Consider the following 20409-nt stretch of genomic DNA (forward strand, 5'->3'; position numbering starts at 1 on the left):
TATGATGATTTTTGTATGTGAGTTATGAGGTGTGATGAAAGTTGATAATAAATGTGTAACATTGATGGCAGGGGCATTTTAGGTATTTTGATTTTTTTTTAAATTTTGAGGGGTGTGAATAGCAATTTGGGGGGTGTTGGTAGCAATATTGTTTGAGATGTGCCCTTAGCTGCTCGTGTACGTTTGTGCTTGTTAATCTACGTAGCGCCAACACTTTAGATTGAAGGTGTTGGTGTCTTGTCCGGTGTCTGTGTTGGTGCTTCATGCCTGTTTCTTGGCTTGGCAAAAAGTTATACTTTCTCAAGATGATTTGTATGCATTTTTAGTCAGTGTTATTATTTTGATTGTTGCTGTTTTTCTGTGCATATGCATACAGGTATAATGAATTTGATCAGCCTGTTTGCCGGGTTTGTGAAGTTGTTTTGAAGTCTGAGTCCCTATGGGATGCACACCAAGTTTCTCGTAAGCATCGTGAGGTGATGATAATTACAATGTCGTTCGTGTTCTGTATTTGATTTTTGTTTCAAAACTCTTTTCTATTGTTTATATTGTTTTATGGACAGTCAAATATTATTTTGGTTTAGGCAATAAGTAACCTTAAAGCTAATGCGGCCGGTTTAACTAAGCATAACAATGCGAAGACTGATATTCCAAAGGCTAAACCTGAACAGCCTTCAGCCTCACAGTTCAAAGTTCCTCAAAGTTCACAGGAAGTGCCTAAACCTCAGTCATCATCAGTTCTTCCATCAGATTTTTTTGACAACAATGATGCAAAAAAGACAAGATCTGGTAAGGATTTGGTTTAGAAAAACGAAGTTGTATGTGTTTACATTTGTGTACATTTTAAAAATATTGAGCTGCATTTGCACACTATAGACACATAATTTGTTCTTGCGCACATATTTTCGAACCTTCAGCTTGTTCATTTACACTACTTTCGAGAGAGTCAATTGGGCAAGAGATGAAAATATTTAGGTTAAAACTAGGAAACGGTCACAGGTTGCTTCTAGCTGGTTCTGTTCCATTGCAGGCTTACAATATGGTTATCCTACACCAATCATAACAGATGGCGATTCTAGGTGTGGATGGTGTTAGAATATATGAAAAAACTTTAGAGCAATTTCGAGCATATCTAAAGCACTGCTGTTAACAATTTACTTTTGCTACTTATTTGAGAATCTAGCTTCAACTTCCAATTATTCAGTTTTAATTACCTTAGTGTGGATTATGGAGTCATTTTTTAATTATATTGCAGAGTCATTATTTCTTTGCAACTTTTACTTTTGAAGGGTGTTCTCAATCTTTGCTAGAGTTTCAAGTGATTTTTAAGTATTGATCTACGGTAGACCACATGTTGTTTTTCTAAGATAATAGTAGTATACAATTAGTCAATAGGTCCATTTTGATTTAGAATATAATAAAAGTGTATGGTGTAAAAGTAATTTAGAAGAAAAGAAAGAGTGAAAAATATTTGTGTTAGTTGATGTTTGTATGGTAAAATATTAATAAATATTTCTCTCTTTTTTTTTGGTAAAAAGGTGCATCTCTTTTATTTCAGTAATTTTCAATATAGTATACTCATAAAATCTTGGAAATTTCAAAACCTTCAAATGCTCATAAAGGCTAATTTTGCTAACTACAACATGATAAAAGAATTTGTTAAAAAATAGTATAATTCTGGAAGTGATGCTGCTTACATAATCAGAAAACACAACTAAAAAAATACTACCGAGTGTTCCTTTTCTTTTGCATTCTGCATATGCCTGAGTAAACGCCTGATGAGTCAAGGAATGTTCTTATTCAGAAATAGACATCATCATGTGATCATGTCACGTATAAACTACTCTGGCAGTTAGATTTGAGAGCATATTACATACAAGTATCAAAACAAGAAACCTATGAATTGGGTATAAGCATGATTAGATTAGCCAAATGGATTAAAAACCTGATAATATTCCATTCTGAATATGTTCATGTAATATAATATGTGATTTGATCTCTCACTTTTGCAGCAAAATACAGCATAATACAAGGTATAGAACTATTTATCTTCCAAAACATTTCAATCCAAAATACCAGCGAGGTCAATTAAGATATCACAAGACACACCCTTCCCCCTAATGGATCATCTATATATTAGACACAACAAATTCGTCTGGAATAAATACAAGTCTTCGTATATCCCAGGTTTTTAATATCTTTAGTTTTACATCATTAAAAAAAAAAAAGCTAAATTAAAGTTAAAATTACATTCATGCTAATGTCAGCTTAGTGGTAGAAGCTCACATCTTATACAAGGCAAAACTAATGTTAAGCAGGTAGGTTTTTAATATCCTTAAATTTCTCTGTTTTTTTTTTTTCCCTTCATTTCTACGTGGTTGATCTAACACCGCCAAGCTGACGTGGCAACCATGGCCCTTTCATGCCAGAAGAGAACCAACTCAGCTTGCCGTTTGGCCACGTGGAAGCCTCTGATTTGCACCTTCGCCAGCAAGCACTCTGCCTGAAAATCCGCGAACTGACTCAACTGCACCGGCCTCATACCAGCGCCGTAAAACGCCTCTCTCCACGGCGTCGTTCTTCTTCCTGCAGCTTCCACCGCCGCAATGATCTTCGGCCGCAGCAAAAGCATCTCGATCCTCCGCGCCCACTCTCCCCCTCCTCCCGCCGCCACCGAAGCATCCAGCGACTCCAGCATCATCGAGTAAAACTCCAAGCTATTCACAACTCCACGGCGAAATGACGCCGCCGCTGCAGCCTCCGTCCATCCCTCGCCGTCAACAAAAACCACCACACCGGGAGTTATCCTCCGAATATCCGAGAGAAACGCAGCCGTACCGTCTGATCCAAGGCGGCAGAATATCGCTGGCGTCAACAGAATCGCAGTCTTCTCACCGTCGACGAACCTAACAGCTTTAAACGACACCGTTTCAAATGTCCGTAACGGAACAAAATCAACCTGAACGCGGATCCCAAGGTCATTCGCAAACTGATTAAGATTCTCGCGGATGAGACGGCTTTCAACGGCGTACTCCTCCGGTACGACGGCAGTGATATGGAGTAACGGCGAACCGTTAACAGCCTTTTCAGCAATCTCTTTCATGAGAGAAGCGTATTGAATTCCAAGTCCAATTTCGAAATCAACAACGTGCATAAAAGATGAACCATGAAGCGCTTCGAGTAGCGCTTGATTAACGGTGAAAATTGAAAACATTGGAATCGGTGAAATTCCAGAAAAGGCCTTGAAGGTTCTAATGGTTTGAACAATCTCCACCATAGAAGATAGGCGAGGAGGGTTGGTCCGGTTGGAACCGGAGAGAAGAGATTGAAGAGCATCTTTGAAGTGAAAAGCTGCTCTGTGTAAAGGTTTACCAGTGGGAGATCGTAGCCGTTGATTTAATCGCTCCAATATCGCTTGAGCTAATTGTAGATGACTGTTATCGAAACAATCTGCTGCACGGATAAGCTCTTCAATGAAATCCCAATTACTGTTATTATTGAAGTCATTAACCAAATGATCGAGATTAGTGTTTGTGTTTGGATAATTGTATGCCAGGTTTTGATTAGAGTAAATATCTGAGAGAGTAGTGAAGTCTTGAGGTTGATCGAATTGGTCGTGAGAAGGGTTGGGGTAAATTTCAGGGATACATGGGTTAGAAGTTTCGTGGGTATTAATATTAGTGTTTTTCAAAAGAGGTATGGGTGTGGAAGAGTCGTCTTGTAAGCCCAAATCTTTCATGATAGAATCCCACCAATCCAAATTAGGCAACGAAGCATGATCCTCTTCCACTTCTTCTTGTTGGGTGGGTTTCTTTTCTGGGCTTGGGCTGCGGCAAAGTTCGAGAACGGACCTGGGCTCGTAGCACAAGGTGGTGGTTGTTGTTGTTGTTGAGTTGGGATTGGAAGTGGGATTGGGATTGGGAACGACGACGTTTTGGGTGGTGAGTTTTGGTGGGGAGGAAACAGGAGGAACTCTCATCGCTGGCTATAGGCTAATAAGGTGAGAAAAGATGATGTTTTGATGATGGCTTTGTGGTTGTGATTAGAGTGGCTCTTGTTGGTTGCTTTTGTTTGTGAAAGTGAAGAGAGTGAGAGGGGACTTTTGATTGCCATGATCGTTGCCTTTTTATCTTTGCGTGTGTGCATGTAAAGGCTGCTTGGTGGGGTGGGTCGCTTTTAATATCTCTAATTGTCATGCCATGGTATATATCTATCTATCACTATGGATCATCAACTTTCCATCCCATGCATCTTCTACTCTATCACCCAATTATAACTTTTCTTTATCATTACTAATTTACTTTAGAATACTATATTAGATCAACCAAAAAGTTAGGCACTAGCTTTGTTTGCTTGCGACTTTAATCTTAATATTATTGGAGAGAGAGATAAATATCATTTTTTTATAATTGTAATAAACTTTAAAATCATCTTTATTTTAGATTAGAGCATTATCTCCCTACTTTAAATATTATAAAACAAAAATAAAAAATATTAACGCTATATACATTTGTTCCTAAACTTTATTTATGAAACTCATTCAACTTATACCACATGATTACACATTCGAGGACACCATATTAGAAGCTTTGGATTTTCGCGATAGGTCTTGATTAGTTTGAGTAAAAGATCAATAAATTTAAAAAAATTATGGTATAAAGTTCATTTTAATTTTCATGGAATTTTCTTATTTAGCTTTTTAATTAGTACATAATTATATGTTTATATTATGTCATATTAATCATCAACAATTTGATAAAATTAACATATATAATGTATAATTTTTGAAAAATTAATTAATATTACATAAATTATGTTTATAGGCCAACAAAATAGTAAAAAATTTATGTTACATTAAGTATTATCAAAAATATCACCAGAAAATTAGTCTTGTGCATCTTTTGGATTTTTTTTAATTTGTGATAATTTTTTATAAACATTTTTCCACACTTCCAAATTGATGCAAAAAAATACAAAGAAGAAGAGGAAAAAGTAGAAACTACACTCACCATTCCAAAATTAAATAACAGTTATATAGGAGAAATTATAAGTGAAAGAAATATAATAATAATAATAATAATAATAATAATAATAATTTTATCAAATATTTAAATTGAGTATTAGCATTATTATTATAAATGTAATTGTGAAGAGTACTAATAATTTGCGAATAACATATATATTTTTAAATGTGATCGATTGTAATTATGCATTAAAGGAAGTAATACTGAACAAGAAAGACTAAAGACAACCAGAAAAGATGTGATAACAATATTTTTTAAGACACTTAATACGAGGAAAAATTGAAAATTTTGTCATCAATGTTGTCGCGTGCAACTTCAAGGTGAAGCCACTTTTGTCTAGCCTTTTTGTCGTTCTTCTTTTTTCCTGCTTGAGAAAAGGAGAAGACATGTTGAACCATGTATATACATGACATGATAATTGATGACACACTTTTACATCAATCATTTAACTTTTACCCTTATATCACTTAATAATATCCTCTCACTAAAATAAAATATAAAAAGAAATAGTAGTGAAAAGATATATAACTGATTAAAAATTTAATTTAAATATATTAATTTTTAAATTATTAGTTTTACTTATATGTAAACAATTAAAACTAGTCTCCTTCTTACAATGCTAAGAATAAAGTTTTTTTTTTTAACTTTTACTATCTTTCGGTAATTTGAGACTCGACTAACTATATATAACAAGTCATTTTATAATATATTTTAAATTTACTATTTTTTGGCAAAATTTAAGCAACAATTGATTAAAGAAATTTAATATATTTAATATAAATTTTGAATTAAATTAATTAATTTTCTTTGACATTTTTTGTTTATTTATAATTTGGAATGGAAGAAGTATAATATTTTTTTACTTTTGGGGAAAACACAAACAATTTTTGGGATTTTTAATTTTTTTAAAATCATGTTATTGTATAATTTAAACTGATTTTTAATTTAAGATTATATTTTTTTATTAAATATGAAAATAATTTAATAGTCTAGTTTCAAAAAACAAATATGAAAATAACTTAATAGCCTAGTTTCAAAAATCAACATTTTTTGCGGTTGTGACAACAACTTTTTTTTATTATTATTGAAAATAATAAATGTTGTACCGGCACCACATGATAACTATATATATATTATGTCTGAATTAGTATTATTAATATTATTCTCTGATAAAATATAAATATATATATATATATATATATATTTTTTTTTTTTTTTTGAACTAAAAAAATAAATTTAAGCTAACTAAATGTACTAATGAAAACTCTAAAATGATAAGGTTTTATTAGAAAATAAACTTATTTAATAAATGATTAAATAAATTTTTAATTCTTATAAAATTTAAAAATTTCGTTTTCGGTCTATGTAAAAAAATGGCTAAATTACATATGCGGTCCTTTAACTTAATTTCAGGTAACGTTTTCATCTTTTATCTTTTTTTTTTTTTTTGAGTTGATCCTTTATTTGAATTTTAAGTGACAATTTGATATTTTATATTTTAAAATGTCAACAATGTTGTCCTTTTTTTTTACAAAAATTCAAAAAAATCATCAAAATTTTCAAATAAAACCCATAAAATTCGTTATCATTTTCAATAAAATACAAATTTAATCAAATTCATAACTTAAATCTTGAAATAAATTCATATTTTTATTTTTTATTTGATGTTGTTGGAGATGAAAATATGAGTTTATTTGAATATTTAAGTTATAGATTTGATGAAATTTGCATTATATCGAAGATGATTATTAATTTTATGGGTTTTTATTTAAAATTTTGATGATTTTTTTGAATTTTTGTAAAAAAAAAAAAGATAACACTGTTGATATTTTAAAACATAAAATATCAAATTGTCACTTACAATTAAAATAAAGGATCGACTCGGGGAAAAAAAAGATAAAGAACTAAAACTTTAACTGAAATTAAGTTAAGGGACCACAAATATAATTTAGCCTAAAAAAAATCATATGTTTTAGTCCCTAAAAAATTATTCTACAAATTTATTTAGCTTTTTCTAGAAATTAAAATGTTTTAAGTTTTTTTTTTATTACATTTAAATATAAAGAAAAACATATTTAACACTTTAATAAATTTTTTAGATGTATAATCATTAACTAAAATCTACGAAAAAATTGAAGTTATAAATTATAGAAAAAACTATCTAATTATTCTAAATATTACTATTAAATTGTTACAAAAAATGGATGATTTTATTCTAAAAGAACATATGATGTAAAAGCAGAGAAAAATAGGTTTTGTAAATAAGGTCTCGCTTTTTTAATTCTTAGATGGAGTCGTAAAAAAATATCCCTTGAAATTCACACATCCTACTATACAATTTCGGGTTTGATATTGATGAGTCCCAAAAAATTTATTTATTTCATTCTTAGATATGTTCTTGAAAAAATTAAATTAATTTCTTAAAATTAATATCGATATTTTATTTGTACATGACACTGTAAATATATTTACTTCAGTTTTTACATTTTAGATTTACATATTTGGATTAATTGTATTATTTTTCTATAGTTTTCACCTTTTTATTTAATATTTAAATTAACTTTTTTAATTAATAATAAATAAAAATAAAAAATTAAAAAAAGAATATTTGGTCAATCTATAAAATATAATAAAGCAAACATATATTTTGACAAGTTTGACACATGTCAGTTAAATAAAGTTTTATAAACTTTCTATTAATAGAAATAACCACTTGCAAAAAAATTTTAAAGAAAAAAATAAAACTTTCATTACATCACGATTCAATTTTACATGATGGAGTTCGTTAGTTAATAGAATAATCATCTCATTGTTCAGATTTATTTAAAAGAAAAAAAAAACTTCCATTACATCACGATTTGACATGTCCGCTGAGAATTGAGTGGCTAATTAAAAAACAAGAAGAATGAATGCAATCACCGATTCAAATTAATTTAATTAAAAAATCTATACAATATAATAAAACAAACATAATACTTTGACAAGTTTGACACAGTGAAATAAAGTGTTAAACAATAATAAAGTTTTTATTAATAGAAATAACCATCATTGTGCAAAAAAATTTAAAATAAAAAATAAAACTTCCATTACATCACGATTTGATATGATGTGTGTATGATGCGTTCTTTGAGAATTTAATGGTCAATTAAAAAATAAAAAGAATGAATTAAAAGTAAAATACAACTCTCATTCATCACGTTTCGATAAGATGCGTATGTGTTCGTTGAAAATGTAGTGGCCAATTAAAAAATAAAAATAATAAATTAAAAGTAAAATACAATCAATTACACAATTTTTTGAAAGTAATGGTTAACAGAAATAACCACAACCACGTGCACATTTTTTTTAAAGAAAAAAATAAAACTTCTATTCCATCACGATTTGAGTCCGTTGAAAATTTAGTGGTCAATTAAAAAAAATAAAAAGAATAAATTAAAAATAAAATATAATCAATTACACTACTTGACAAGTTTGTTTTTTTTTTTTTTAAGTAATGGGTTAAACACTACTTTTATAACCACCACTTCCAATTTATTTTATGTTACGATAATTTTTTTAGTGCAGTCAGATTTTTTTTCATAGTTCAGCGTCCTCCATAAATCATCTCTCAAAGACTCTCCTATGTTCATTGTCTTCCTTGTAAATATCATTCATATTTTATCATGTATACATAATTCTCTTTTTATTTTATTTTTACCAAAATTCATTATTCATCTTTGTGCTTATATTTCTCCGATGTCTGAGTAAAAAGCTAGATTTTGCTGTTTCAATTTCTCCAAAAAAAGAGTCATGGATTTTGGTTGTTAGACCTGTGCGACTAATAAAATTGTGTGAAGGGATGTGTACAATTTCGTTTTCTTGATGTTGCGTCTAACTCTGGAGCACATGGAACAATCGAACACTCATTCAAATTCTTGGTAAATTTATTTCTAAATTTTGTTTAAAAAATTGTATATATATATATATATATATATATATCCTCCAACCTTTATTTGTAAAATTTGATATAGAGTTAGAGTTATGTAACGCTGATATAGATATAGAGTTATGTTGAATATATAGTTAACATGAACACAAACTTTTACCTATGAATACAATAACTTAATTTCTAGACTATTAGAATATTAATTGCAAAAACAATTATATTATAATATTAATGAGAAAAATAATAATTTATAGGAATTAAAAAAAATATACAATCCAATTCGACAAATTTTTTTGAAGTAATCTTCAAACACTACTTTAGCAAATCCATTATATCTCAATTTGACAATATGATACTACTGTAAAACTCTAATGATTTTTCAAACACTATATTTATCAATAGTTACAATATCATGCAAATTCAAAGGATTCATGAAAACTAACCTGCAAATTCAAATATAAATAATCATAATTTTTATTATGTGTATTCTATTTTTTTTTTGTAAAGGGAAGATTATTTTTCTTTAGTATTTTATAACGAGTAGTAGTACGAAATATATTTTGCCACTTGATACAACAAAATTTATATGAATTCTTAAATGTCATGTATTTCATATAAGTAACATACTACGTTGAATAATAAAAATAAAAATTAATTATTAAGTTATTTATTCATCTTTATATTTATTAATTTACTTAATTTATATATATGTCTATGTACATTATTTTAAAAATTCTTATTTCATCTAATCTAATTATTTAATTTTTCAATAATCATTGTTTTTATTTGTTTAAAATCAAAAGTATTGTTTTATAATAAGTTTTTTGGAAAGAAAAAAGATTATTTAGAGAATTAAAAAAATAATGCATCATCTTTAAGATTAAAGAGCAACTATTGATTAGTGACATTGACAATGTAAAAAATGATTTTTTTTTAATTTAGTTTACGATAATTTTTTTTTTATTTTTTGTAAATTATTTATTTTTAAGTTAATTTATATATTTAATATCAATATTAATAAAATTTATGAGAATTAATTTTTTAAGTCAATAATCTATTTGTCAAGATGTAAGTTATTTTGTGCGCACGAGTTAAACGCTAGTTATTACTAAAAGTAAAAGAAACTTTGTTAATTTTTGTTCCTGGGCATGTCCTAAGAGTGACGAGGAATGATTACGTAACACGACAATAATTGACTCTCTTACGTTGACCTAGTATTAAACGGTGTATATTTGGAAGATTGATGTTTGTTGATATTAAATCGATGAATGGGTGGAGCCGTAAGTAGTTTAAACACCTAATTTTCTATAAATGAAAAAGGAAGATAGTATTATATTCCAAAAAATATATATTATTAGTATAAGCAAAATTTACATTGTTATTTATTAGTCTAACATATTCATTAAATAATTAAAAATATTAAAATTTAATAATAATTATTTTAAAATTATATATAAATAATTGATTTTAATTTTCAATCATATTAAATATTCTGAAAATAAATGATATATATCATCAGTGTAAATTAATTTTATACTAATATTTAATTAAAATTAAATAAGAGATAGTTTTCTAAAATCAATTACAATATATATATATATATGACAAATTAATCGGTTATTATTAAATGATATTGTAAAATTATTAATTTTATATTATATATTTCATGAAAGATAAAACATCAAATTTTGAAAATAAAATTAAATATATATCACAGATTTAAATCTAAAACTTGTGTCGAAACTTTTTACCATTTTATCTAAAAAAGAAAATAAAGATGGCTTGATTTACATACTCACAAGAGACACCGCACGTTTCTTTATCTATCACCTCCATTATTGTTAATAATGCAGGACTTTTTTTATTTCTTTCGGCTAAGATTGTTAATGGAATGACAACTTTAACAGAAAGTTTGGCCAACTCAAAAATAAAGTGTCTTTATGCCAATTTGCTATTCGAAACGTAACACAGTGTATACACACTTTTTTTTATGCATGTAGGCGTGGATCACACTTGTCATCATTACTTAATAATAATGCGTTTGATTATCAACTTTACATGATTATGTTAATTTATGCACACTTTTTGGATTATAGTAATCCCATATTTTTAACGTTAAGGAAAAAGACGTATATATGTTATAAACAATTACTCTAGCCAGAATCCTCGTATACACTCTAGAATACTGGATCCAATGCTAGCTATCGCATATTACGTTCTAACTATAATTTTTTCTCCCCTAAGTATATATTCTTCAATTGCTAAATAAATCAATTCATTACATTGCCTACATAATGTGTTTGATAATAACCTTTTTTGCAGTGTCTTTTCTGTTTAATAACGCATAATTTTGATTTCATTAATATTCTAACGACATGTGTGTAAAACTATAGCTAGGTAGTATATCCTATACATGTGAGTCCAACTAATACAATCAGTATCTTATTTAAAAAATTTAGATATGTTTTTCGTTATTTATTTTTATTAAATATTTGTTTTGTTTTTTTTTTTTTTGTATTTTTTAAATTTATTTTCATATTTTAACATTAGTTATTTTCATGTTGGATGATTAATATCATAATAAACTGTTGAGATCTAATGTTAAATTAATTGTAAAGTTAAATGAACAATTTTAACAAGAAAGAGATGAAAATAAAAGAAATTTAATAAATATCCTTTATTTTTTTAAAAATTATATATTTTTTAAAGCAGATAAGGATAATTTTTTTTTCAAATACAAACATGGTATTGGGTTAGATGCAAGGATAATTTGATAAATCTCACAACAAGATATAAAATCCATAAATTTTTTAATGGATTTGAAATTTTTATTTGAATATGAATGGCACATATTCAACCCCTAACTATGCCTAACATAAATGCAGCCCCTAACAAGAAATAATGTATATATATATTCACAAAGATAATTCGTTTGGTTATAAACTTTCGGTTCTTCAATTATATCAACAACAACAAAAATTTGAGGTAATTGTGGTTTTATTTTTTTATTTTTACCAAATTACGAAACCCATCTCACTAATTTTAAATATTACAATTTTAATTTTGTATTTTAATTTTTTTTATTAAAAAAATATGATGTGACTTATTTTATTTTAAATGATGTGATATATAATATCATGATGTATAATAATTAATATTTATGAAATCGTAATAAAAATTTAATTTTTAACTTCAAAATATTTTTATTTTTATAATTTAATTAATGCATCTAAATAATTATGTCTCATCAAATCGTATGACATATTCTTTAAAATATCTCAAATTGTTTTTTTTTAATTAAAAAATTTGAACGTCAACTTTTAAAATCAAACCAAAAAGCTTATAGTTCTTCAATAGTTATATTCTTATTACAATGATAAAAATGCATTTTTATTATCACGCTGAGTTTGTTAAAATCAACGTGGATTAAAGGGATTTTAAAAATTACAAATTATAACTATCGCAATGTTGATCGTGATTTTGATTATTCCATTGATTATTCCATCATCCTATCCCTGTTTGTCTGAACCTCAAAAATCATTCATTTGTGTAAGTCGTGGGACTGAAACCTATCTCTTACATATTCCTCCAATAAAAAATGAAACTTCTTTAACCATATTTGTCGTTTTGTTTTAAAAAAAATGTCTCTCCCGGTTGTTTCTTTTTTCATTTAAAATATTATTTTGAAATTAGACTAGGCAAGGAAAAACTAGGTTATTTGACTCCACAGTGGTGGAAATATTAATTAGTACCTCAAGTACACTTGTTAAATAATTTCAGAAAGAAATAATATTTTGAACTTTTAAAAATGATTTTTTATGTACAATTATTTTTTTATTTCTGTTTTTAATTGTTTAACAAATGCCCTTAAAATATTTATTAAGAGTATTTGTTAGTATGATCATAAATTAAATATATTATGTTTTTTTTAGAATTTAATTTATATATACTGTAGAATTATGAATTTTCAAAGGTACGGTAAAGGTGACAGTTTTTATGAATAAAAAGGTTGAGGGACTATTGAAACAGAAATAAAAAATAAAAAATAAAAATTTATACAAAAAGAAGTAAAAGATAATTAAAATAAAAGAGAAAATAATTAAATATGAAGAGATGAAAAATGAATTTTTACATCATATAAAAAAAATGCATTTTTATAGTAATAATGAAAAATGAATTAGAGATAAGAAGAAAAAAGATTAAAAGTAGGCATAACTAAATTGCATTGTAAAATTAAATATGAAGACTTATATTATAATTAGTTGATCAAATAAGTTGGAAAAACACACATGGACTTTTATATATATTTATATATATAGCATAAATCAATATACTTAACCATTAAGGATCCATGGAAGGAATGTAGGACTGAAAATGACGCGTTAGAGAAAACAATAAGGAAGCTTGAGGAATACAAAAGACATTGGGAGTGTATGTATATGTTGTAATAAGAGAGATTCCAGTTTCTATCATGGGTCAGATAAAGAAGTCTCCATTCACCCCACTCCTAAAAAAAGATGGAAAAAAGAAAAGGAAAAAGGGTGTTTGATGAATTGGAGGATGTGATTTATCATTTGTGGGATTAATAGTGGAGGATCTTCTATCATCTCTCTCGTGTAGTGGCACATACATCCAAACCTCTTGCCATTGTCAAGGATCCAAAAGTTGTTTTCAGTAATTATATTATTACATTATCAATTATTATATAACTTAATTAACTAAATTATAAAAATTAAGAAACTAAATAATAGGTTTAATTATTTTTCTTTTCACCTATTTTATCACATTTAAAAATTAATAATACTAGATTTTTCACCATTTAAATTATTTTTAGTTATTTTTTATTTTAACTATTTAGTTTTTTATGAAAAATAATCTTAATAATTTAAAATTCGATCAACGGTAAGTAAAATTTGTCTATTGATTAGTATCTATTGATTATTTCAGTCAGAATTCATCGTCCTTAACCGAAAATTGTTAATCATTAATTTGAGTCCAATCACTTAATTATTGTCTTCCTAAAATTATTGTAAAATTAGAGAATAATAGAGTCTTCTTATCATAGTATTTATCATTGATTATAATAAAAGACTTTAATATATGTTTGATATCTATAAGTTAGTATTTTTATTTTATTTTTGTCTATGTAATTTTGTTTTAAAATTATCTTTATTGTTAAATGAAATTAGATCTACAAAAATAAAAAATAAACGTAAACCAAATGTATATGGTTTTTTAAGATTTTGGTCTAAGTAGGTTTGCATTTTTTTTTATTTACGTCCCTTCTTCATCTGTCATCTTAATTTTTTTTTTACCTGTCACTAATAACATAGACGATTTTAAAATAAATCGAAGTTACATGGTTGAATTTAAAACAAAAAAGTTACAAAGACGAAAACAAAAAAACGTTAACTCACAAGGATCAAACATGTATTTAAGTCTAAAAAACGTAAAATAATAAGGTGTATATATATTGGTATAGCTATAAATAATTTAAACATTTGAAAATTAAAGAAAAAATCATTAAAAAAAGACAAATAGATTTATCAAAAGGATTCTATATTTAAAGTCAGCAATTCTATTTTCAATCTTCATTCAATATAGTGTTGTCTATACTTGTTTTCTTTAAATTTTAATTTAATTCTCTTTAAAAAAAAAAAAATCATTCATAATATTATTGCGGTGTTAACATAGTTGACTTAATGCCTTTACACTCTGAATTTTTCTATAAAAAAAAAAAAAAAAAGGTGTTCTGATTTTACTCACTACTATATATGTTTATCTTTTACATGTGATTCCTTCACAATTTTGTGCACGTAATCTTATATTTTGATAATTTGAGAGTACTAGTTGACGTGAGATGTTGTGACACAGCTTTGTGGTCTAAGGAAAAAGTGAGAAAGATTTGTGGTAGTGATAGCATTTTGTAGCAATATTTCAATGGATGACGTTATCAACTCAAATGGTTCATTCACTTCTAAAAGGAATTTTTGTTGTCCAAATCATTAATAGATGGATTTGATCGGAGATAAGACAGCCCAGCCCATGGAGATCACAATAAGAGCATTTGTTCCATCACTCCAATCCCATATATGTTTTACATGGCCCGCGAAATACATTTTTCACCAATTTTTTTTATTTTGAGATTAATATAAGGAGACCAAAATTATTTAAAAAAATTATTTATCGATTATATTTTTTTAGTTCTGAAAATTTAGCGGATATTTTTTTATGAAGAAAATTAAGTGTGTTTTTTATTTTGTCTTTCCTCCTTCTTTATTTTGATGTCATTCTCTCTCTTTTAAAACTTCTAAATAGATTTAACTATTTGTCTTCTAAGTCATTTTTATTCTTAAAGGTGTTTCAAATAGACATTGCAATAAGGTGAGACGGGTCAATGCTAATAGTGTTTTTCTCATGTTCATTCTCGTCTAATTCAAAGATGATTATGTAGTTACGAAAATCCATCAACATCATTTTACATTTTGAAATCTATGTTGTTTTGTAGTGAGTACTATCCTTTAGTGTGATGTGACACTACTCTCACAATATGAACAATGACTCATAATACAATGTGAATGTTAGTCTTGGAGTGCAAAAATATATTTCGTCTCAAAGTGTAATGGCACACTCTAGTAGTAGAGAACTTTTTTTTTTTCAAAATCCTAATATATTTGTTGGTTTCACAATGCTAAAAATATATCTCGTAGTGCAAGCTACTACAATTTTGTGAACACAAAACTCACAATTTTTCATTTTTCTCCTATTTCACTCCCCACAAAAATCTGGTGAAGCAACATCCATCTTCTCCATTTCCTTTTCCAAGACTCATACCTTTGTGAAGCAATATCTTGTTTGTTCTCGTTATATCTTTGCTTAAGAAATGCCTTGAATGGGTGGAAATAAATCATTATTTGATTATTGAGAGGAATCCATTTCATTAAACACTAACTAGCTTACTATAATCCTTGGTTTTCATAATGGATGTATTCAAAGTTTTAATTTAGTGGCCTTGAATATAGGGAAACTTGTTTTATTCCCTTAGATATAATTTTCATCCTTTTTAACTTTGTTAGTGACCTTTATGTGGTTTTTAAACTACATATTGAGTTATATACATCCAATTAATATGAATGTTTTAGAAAGTAAATTCAATTACCTACATCTTTTGTGTTCCGAAACAAATCTAATATGTACATCCTCTATGTTTAAATTAGCGATAAATTTAAATTTCTTTTGTTGAGTTTTATATTTGACATTTGATCAGAAATTTAGCAATATCTTGAACTATACAACTCTTATTTTAATGAAACCAAAGCCATTAGATTCCTAACATCCATACCTACATTTAATACGAACACACTAAGAACTATTTCTTCCTTTGTTTGTCGTATGACGCAATGAGCTTATTGTGCAAGCTAAATTAGTACAAAATTAGGTTGTTTAATTTAAGTTTACAATGCGATACAGATCTCTGCATTGCAGACTGAACAAATATTTAAGAGTTTTAATCGATCTTTTCTCTCATTTTCTGAAAAAAACCCTAAACAAGAATAATCAATTTTCTCTCTATATATTCCAAAACCTCATGAGTTAAAGCCATTTTTTTTTATCATTGGTGGTTCATGTTTGAACTTTGACCGTAGGGAAATGAGTATATCTATGAAAATCCATGTTCTCAAGCAATTTCTATGACAAAACTAGGTTGGTTATTCTAAGTTCTCAATGCGATACGGATCCCCGCAGTGCAGACTGAACCAAATTTTAAGAGTTTTAATCAATTTTTTCTCTCATTTTCTTAAAAACCCTAAACAAGAATCACCCATTTTCTCTCCGTTTGTTCCAAATCCTCATGAGTTAAAGTCATTTTTTTAATCATTGGTGGTTCATGTTAGAACTTTGACATTAGGGTATTGAGTATATATCCATGTTCTCTTGCAATTTCTATAACCATTTTGAAACTCATTCTTAATACTACCACAAATACTTAGCCATTTTAATATTTGGTGTTTATTACTGCAGTCATCTCCATAAAAAATAAAATAAAATAAAAAACATTTGTTCCATTTATGAACATTACTAACACACTGTAAAATTTATTTTCCCTCACTTCTATGAACTTCAACATTTTCACATTTTTTAACTTGTTTTGAGATATCTCAACCCAATAGAGTTGTTATTGTAAAAAGAGGAACATTTAAGGAGTATTTTTCATCAAGTGGTAAAATATGTTTCCCTCAATCTTAATTTATTAATTACATAATTATATTTTATAAAATTTATATACTCTTTTTACTATTTTCACGTGAGACCACTAATTAAAACACGTAAAACTAGTATGTAGTGATCATACCCTATTTAGGGTTATTGCATAGTTGAAAATTAATGTAATGGCAAAATCTTTCATTGAATTGATTCATGAGTATTATATATGTAGGACAATAAATTCCAAAGAATGTTAAGGACTTGCTATCGCGACAACCTTTTTGTAGTAATTTAATTAATCAATTAAATGTGAATTTCATAATTATGAGAATTAAAAATGAGTTTAGAATCCTTGTAGGTGGTGTGATAACTTATTCTAAATAATCATATGTTGATCCTCCAAAAAGGTAAATATTTGTGAATTATTAATATGTGATATGATTATTTATGACATGTTGAGTATGACATATGATTTTGATATGATTAATTGCGACATGTTGATTGTGAATTGTGAATATGTGATAAATTAAATTTATATATGAGTGATAAGTGTATGATGATTATGTATGAATATAAATTATGTAGTGTTTGTGTGTTATGTTGAGCTTGTGAATAATTGCTATTCATTTTTAATAAGAATGTGATGTATGTAAATTGTTGTGCATAAGTTATTCATTTTAGACCTTAAATCACGTAAATGATTAGGATCGATTCGATTATAAGACCACTAAAGCAACCGTTTTAGACCTCTATGAAAAACAAAAAATTTACTTTATCAAAATGCTTTAAAAAAAAATTTACTTAATAAAAATGCATCAAATTTTAATATTTTTAAAACTAAAACATAATTTTTTTTAAAAATTTAATATTGTCTCAACAATATTAACTCAATTGAAAAGAAATATTACTTGACATTAATTATATTAATTTAGTGATGTCATGTTAAAATTTTGAAAATTCATTTTAGATCTTATATTAAAATTCACTTTAGTCCTCAAAATATGTTGGGTTGGCTCTGTAAATAATGAACTTGTGATTAAATGAAATGTGTGCGTGTGTGTACATACGTGAAATGGTGATTAAGATGGCTAAGTAACATCACGATGTTAGGAAAATAAAATGTATTTAGCCATGACGCGACAATCGAAAGATCTTGAGGATATTCGAGTGGAGAACTCCTATATAGCTTGGAGACGACCGCCAACATCAGGAGATACTATGCAAAACCCAAATACCCCGGCTAGATGCCAACAATTAGCTAGGAATTTATGATGTTGGGTGAGCTTATGAAGGACTTTAGTGTGTCCACATGACAACGTAGTGTCACGTTCCTCCCAAATATTTCAGAATTAGTTTAATACCATGTATGATAAATGACATATTAGGTGATTGTATTAGAGAGCATAAATGACACATTCAAAGTGACATTGCATTGACATATCATGAGACTTGTGTTGTGTGATTATGTCCATTAAAAATTATATTGAGTATATCACTATATTTATGTTATATGATGTCTACGTGATTACTTGCTATTGAAATATCATGTTGTGATTAATTATACTTGATTTAAATGTCTTTAGTTTCGACAAATATACCACTTTTTTTATTTTAGTCTCTGTAAGTTTTTTTTTTTTTTTTGAATTTAGTCTTTGTAAAATTAGAGACAATCAATTTTGTTCTCTAAATAAAGAGCAGATAAACTACGTTGATACGTGGGCCTATAAATACACATCATCTTTTATGATATATTAAAAATTAAAGTGTGTTATATTATTAATTAATAAATTTATTTATTTATTGATCATTTAATAATTAGTGTTATTTTATAAAGAAAATATGAATAAAAATTAAAATAAGAGTTTAGGGGTTTTTGGAAAACTCTTCCTTCTTTTAATGTTTATTTGACGTTATGAATCAAATTCGATCGTCTTTGATTTTACAAGAACTAAATCCAAACAAAAAAATTTATATAAACTAAAATAAAAGAAGTAATATATTTATAGGGACCAAATACATATTTAAACGATTGTACTTAGATGTATTATTGTTACCATGATTGACATGACTATGTTGATGAATGATACTTTGTTAAATGAGATTTTAATTGTGATTGCAATATGATGTTGTGATAATGTGATTTAATGTATTCAAATGTTAACGATTTAATATGTGATTAGTGATCATGAGAATAGGATGTTAAGATTAACATGTTAAATGAATAAGTTGATTATTATTTGTTGTCTTGGAAAATAATGAGATACGATTAATTAAAATGTTTTTATGACTAGGCTTAAATGATAAATGTGAATATGTTTAGAATGTTATGATTAGATTTAAGAGATATTTGAGAATATGTAATAGTATTAATATGATGTTGGAGATTTGTGAGCATTTGTAATTATATGTATTATGCATTTAATATGACTTTGATGACTTAATCCTTGTTGTGTGGGTTTGACGTTGCGATTGGCGATTATGTCATATGCTACGTATTTAGGAATTCTTTGATTTGATAGGTGACATTGGAGCTTCGATAAATTATATGTTTAAAAAAAAGTTGAAGTTGATTAAATTTTGATGTCTTTCAATTTGTTGTTGGTTGAGGAAAAATAAAGTGTTTATGATGTAGTAAATGTGATATCTTTGAACCTTTGTAAACTAAGTTTATGAAAAACTCATTTTCTATAATAGATTGGCACGATTGGTTGCTCTATCATTCGACTAATCATGGTAAGGTTTTTTATATAAATTGGTGCTTGATTTTTGGTGTTATGCTAGACACTATTTGGTGGAATAGAAACGAGGTCATTTTATGTATTATTGTTTATCCTAGCATTGAGTTAAATAAAATTTGCGACCATCTCATTGTATTATTTAGAGTTTATTGCATGGCCATAAGATCTTGTTGAACCATAAAATGTGTGTGGTTTGTTTTTTTGTTATCAAATGGTTGTTGCTCTTCTCATGTAAGTTCTAGTCACCATGATTCATGGCATTCATAAAGTTGAAGGCTAGGTTAGATTGATCCACATATTGAGTATGAGAGAAGTTAATAAATTGGTTGATGCTTAGCCAAGTATAGGTTAAATTTTGTGTTTTTTTTTTTTTTTTTTTTTTTTTTTTTTTTTTTTTTTTTTTTTTTTTTTTTTTTTTTTTTTTTTTTTTTTTTTTTTTTTTTTTATTTCTATTGTATTGTTGGTTGGTTGATGTTGCTGCTGTTTCATTTTTTATAGATTTCTAATTTATTATTAT

At 27.1% G+C, this 20409-nt stretch overlaps 2 protein-coding genes across 2 annotated transcripts in view; one reads left to right on the plus strand and one right to left on the minus strand.

Annotated features, from left to right (window-relative positions):
* Window positions 1-1106, plus strand: part of LOC113787652 (protein ABA AND ROS SENSITIVE 1-like) — a 19229-nt gene extending 18123 nt beyond the window's left edge. Inside the window, exons 2-3 of the mRNA XM_027336602.2 lie at window positions 377-476; window positions 585-1106. Coding sequence (XP_027192403.1) covers window positions 377-476; window positions 585-806 — 322 coding nt within the window. The 3' untranslated portion in view covers window positions 807-1106. The remainder of the gene's footprint in view (window positions 1-376; window positions 477-584) is intronic.
* An 827-nt stretch (window positions 1107-1933) lies between these two features.
* Window positions 1934-4179, minus strand: LOC101510420 (scarecrow-like protein 15). The gene has a single exon (XM_004509186.4). The coding sequence runs from the start codon at window positions 3977-3979 to the stop codon at window positions 2384-2386; it is 1596 nt and encodes a 531-aa protein (XP_004509243.1). The 5' UTR covers window positions 3980-4179; the 3' UTR covers window positions 1934-2383.
* Window positions 4180-20409: the final 16230 nt, after the last annotated feature.

This window comes from Cicer arietinum, chromosome 7, assembly GCF_000331145.2.
Source record: "Cicer arietinum cultivar CDC Frontier isolate Library 1 chromosome 7, Cicar.CDCFrontier_v2.0, whole genome shotgun sequence".
NCBI lineage: Eukaryota > Viridiplantae > Streptophyta > Magnoliopsida > Fabales > Fabaceae > Cicer > Cicer arietinum.

What these genes read in the sequence shown, in the direction of transcription:
- LOC101510420 (XM_004509186.4), bottom strand. Translation starts at nt 3,979, where the DNA reads ATGAGAGTTCCTCCTGTTTCCTCCCCACCAAAACTCACCACCCAAAAC.